The sequence below is a fragment of the Eimeria necatrix genome, genomic scaffold, assembly GCF_000499385.1.
Source record: "Eimeria necatrix Houghton genomic scaffold, Enh_scaff245, whole genome shotgun sequence".
Taxonomy (NCBI): Eukaryota; Apicomplexa; class Conoidasida; order Eucoccidiorida; family Eimeriidae; genus Eimeria; species Eimeria necatrix.
Window position 1 is genome coordinate 42,501 of NW_013653027.1, and position 3,012 is coordinate 45,512.

The window sequence follows — 3,012 nt, forward strand, 5'->3', positions numbered from 1 at the left end:
CCGAAAAGTAGAAAAGCCAAGAACGCCCTGGATGGCTGGCTGCATGCGCCGCAGATTGGCTGGGCTGTCGGTGACAGCGTTTGGAGTTGAATTGCATTTGAGGAGTTTTGAAATAAATAAATTTGCGAAAGTTTTGAAGTTTTGTTCGAATTAACCGCGAAATTCGCGAAGAAGTGCAGTTTCGCGAGCTTTGCCGTTTCTTGCTGTTTTTCTTCCTTTTGAGCGGAAGTCCGCGCAACTTGCCTCCAAAATGATTTTTACTTCGCAAAGAGTCCTTTGGAAATTGTTTCCGCGACTTGCACAAGATAAAGTGAGGTGGATGCGGCTTTACTGCATGGCGACGTTCGGGCTAGGTCTGTCTGTACACCTGAAACGCACACTCCGGTTCCGCACAGTTCCCGAATCGTTTTTCTCCATTTTTTCGCCACTTTTCTTTTCTTTTCGTTTTCTTTCTTCTCAGGCAAATGCGTCTTTTGATTTGCTTTCAATTGATGTGCTATAACCCTATTTTAATTTGCTTTTGCCTCCTGTTTCCGCTCTGATTCCTTAAGACTACGCTTTCGCCGCTGCGCACTCCAGCCTCGTTTCCAAACACTGCAAAGCCGCATTTAAACGACTTTCTACGGTTTTGCCTTTCTAAATTAAATTGAAAACTAAACTCTAATTAATATTCGTGTTTTGGTGCTTCAGATCTTCAGTGCTTTCCAGCCATTTGAACAGCATGTCAGGACATGTTGCATGCAGTTCAACTTGAATTTTTTGATTTTTTCGAATTTTTGCGGATTTAATTCATTTTTTTTATAATTAATGCCGCCAATTGCTTTTAATTTGCATGCAACTGGGCCTTTGCGTGTCAGTTTCCTTTCAATTTCGTTTTTGAACTTTTGCAACTTTCTGCACTCGCAGGCGCCGCAGCCTGCACCTGGGCCGGCCAGCAAGACTACAGCTCCAAGCCCAGCCGCACCACTTTCTTTTACCGCCAGCACTTAAAAGCTCTTCACAAAAACAAAAAAATCACCGACGAAAAATACGCGCGGCTGCTCACCGGCGTCGACCTCTGACTGCGCTGTACGTACACCCCAATGCGCTGTACGTACACCCCAACGCGCTGTACGTACACCCCAACGCGCTGTACGTACACCCCAACGCGCTGTACGTACACCCCAACGCGGTGTACGTACACCCCAATGCGGTGTGCGTACACCGCGCGCGGTGTACGTACACCCCAACGCGGTGTACGTACACCGCGTTGGGGTGTACGTACACTGCGTTCTGCAGGGGCCCCAGGCGCATGCAGTTCCAGAGTTAGGTCCAAGTGCCTCGAAGTATGTGAAGAATTACCTTCTTTTGCATGCATTTAAGTGTTCTTAAATGCATGCAAATGCCCGCAATCTTTGCATGCAATGCATGCAAATGCCCACAATTATTGCATGCAAATGTCCCCAATTGTGTTCAAATGTTCGTAAAACAAAATCACTAATGCAAAAGTGTATTACAGAAATAATAAATACATGCACAAAAAGGAAAAGTTTGGGAATTAATTTGCAGGGTATTTGCACTTAATGGGAATTAAGCATTTAAAATAAATGTATATTCACTTTTTGCGGGCTAGCAGCAGCGGCGGCAGCAGCAGCTGCAGCTGCTGCTGCTGCTGCTGCTGCATCAGTGCCTGCAGCAGCAGGTGCTGCAGGAACACAAGGGGCCTCAGGGCCTCAACGCGGATTTTTAGAGTCAGGCCGAGCCAGAGGGTTTAGGGTTTAGGGTTTAGGGTTTAGGGTTTGCGGCGTCTTGGGCGTGGCGTCAAACGTGGCGGCGAGGTTTCCTCGGGAACCGCAGCTGCCTACGCCTAGGGTTTAGGGTTTAGGGTTTAGGGTTTAGGCAAAAAGAGAAGAAACAGCGTTTGTGTCCCTCTGCTTTGAGAGAAACAAAAGCCCAAAAAGGCCGAAGTGGAAAAGAGCAGTTTTGTGTCGTTCCGTTGGGGTGTACGTACACCTCAACCAGCCCGCGCAGCGTGCATGCTTGCGGTGTCTAGACACCGCAAACACGCAGCGTCTGCATTCTTCGAAAAGATGAAGAAAATAAATATAAATAAATTCGAAAAGATTTATAATTTCCATTCCAAAAAGACAAACTAGTGGAAAGCGAGGGGCCACGCATGCGCGCATGCACGGCTTTCCGTGCATGCGTTTATTCACTCCTCTGCATGCGTTTATTTACTTCTTTGCATGCGTCGGTCCACTCTTTGCATGCATTTATTTGCTGCTCTCTGCATGCATTTGTTTGCTGCTCTCTGCATGCATTTGCTGCTCCTTTGCATGCATTTATTTGCTGCTTTCCGCATGCATTTGGCCCAACTTTGGTTCTTCTGGCAAACAGACTGTCCGCCAAGACTCTGAGCCTTTTGCCCCTGCGGTGTACATACACCGCAGCCAAGAGTGCATGCGCATGCGCTGCAGTGGACCACTGGTCTGGTCCGGCTCTTTCTGCTGCTGCATGCATGCGCTCTGCATGCATGCGCTCTGCATGCATGCGCTCTGCATGCATGCGCTCTGCATGCAGCAAACTCAGCAGCTCTGCATGCGCATGCAGAGCCCGGCTCTTTCTGCCGCTGCATGCATGCGCTCTGCATGCATGCAGCAAACTCAGCAGCTCTGCATGCGCATGCAGAGCTGAAAAGAAAATGGAAGAGCCTTCAGACCCAGCCAAAGCCAGGCCCGAAGAGCTCCGTAGTCTTATCTTCGTAGATATATATACATGTATATATATATATGGTATATATATATATATGCATATATATACTATATATTTCTTTTCTTTATTTGCCATACATATATATATACATATTATATATATATAATATATATATATTCCTTTTCTCCTTCCTGATTTGTTATGTATATATATACTTTTTACTCCGTATTTGTTGTATATATAAATATATTACACGTACATGTATATATATATATATATATATGTATACATTATATAGATGTATGTATAAATATATTTATA

The 3,012-nt window shown here is 45.5% G+C and overlaps 1 protein-coding gene across 1 annotated transcript; it reads left to right on the forward strand.

Annotated features, from left to right (window-relative positions):
- Window positions 1-250: 250 nt before the first annotated feature.
- ENH_00033690 (hypothetical protein, conserved) lies at window positions 251-1,061 on the forward strand (the record flags this gene model as incomplete). Its single annotated transcript, XM_013580298.1, has 2 exons — window positions 251-353; window positions 907-1,061. The coding sequence occupies 2 exons, from the start codon at window positions 251-253 to the stop codon at window positions 1,059-1,061; spliced, it is 258 nt and encodes an 85-aa protein (XP_013435752.1).
- Window positions 1,062-3,012: the final 1,951 nt, after the last annotated feature.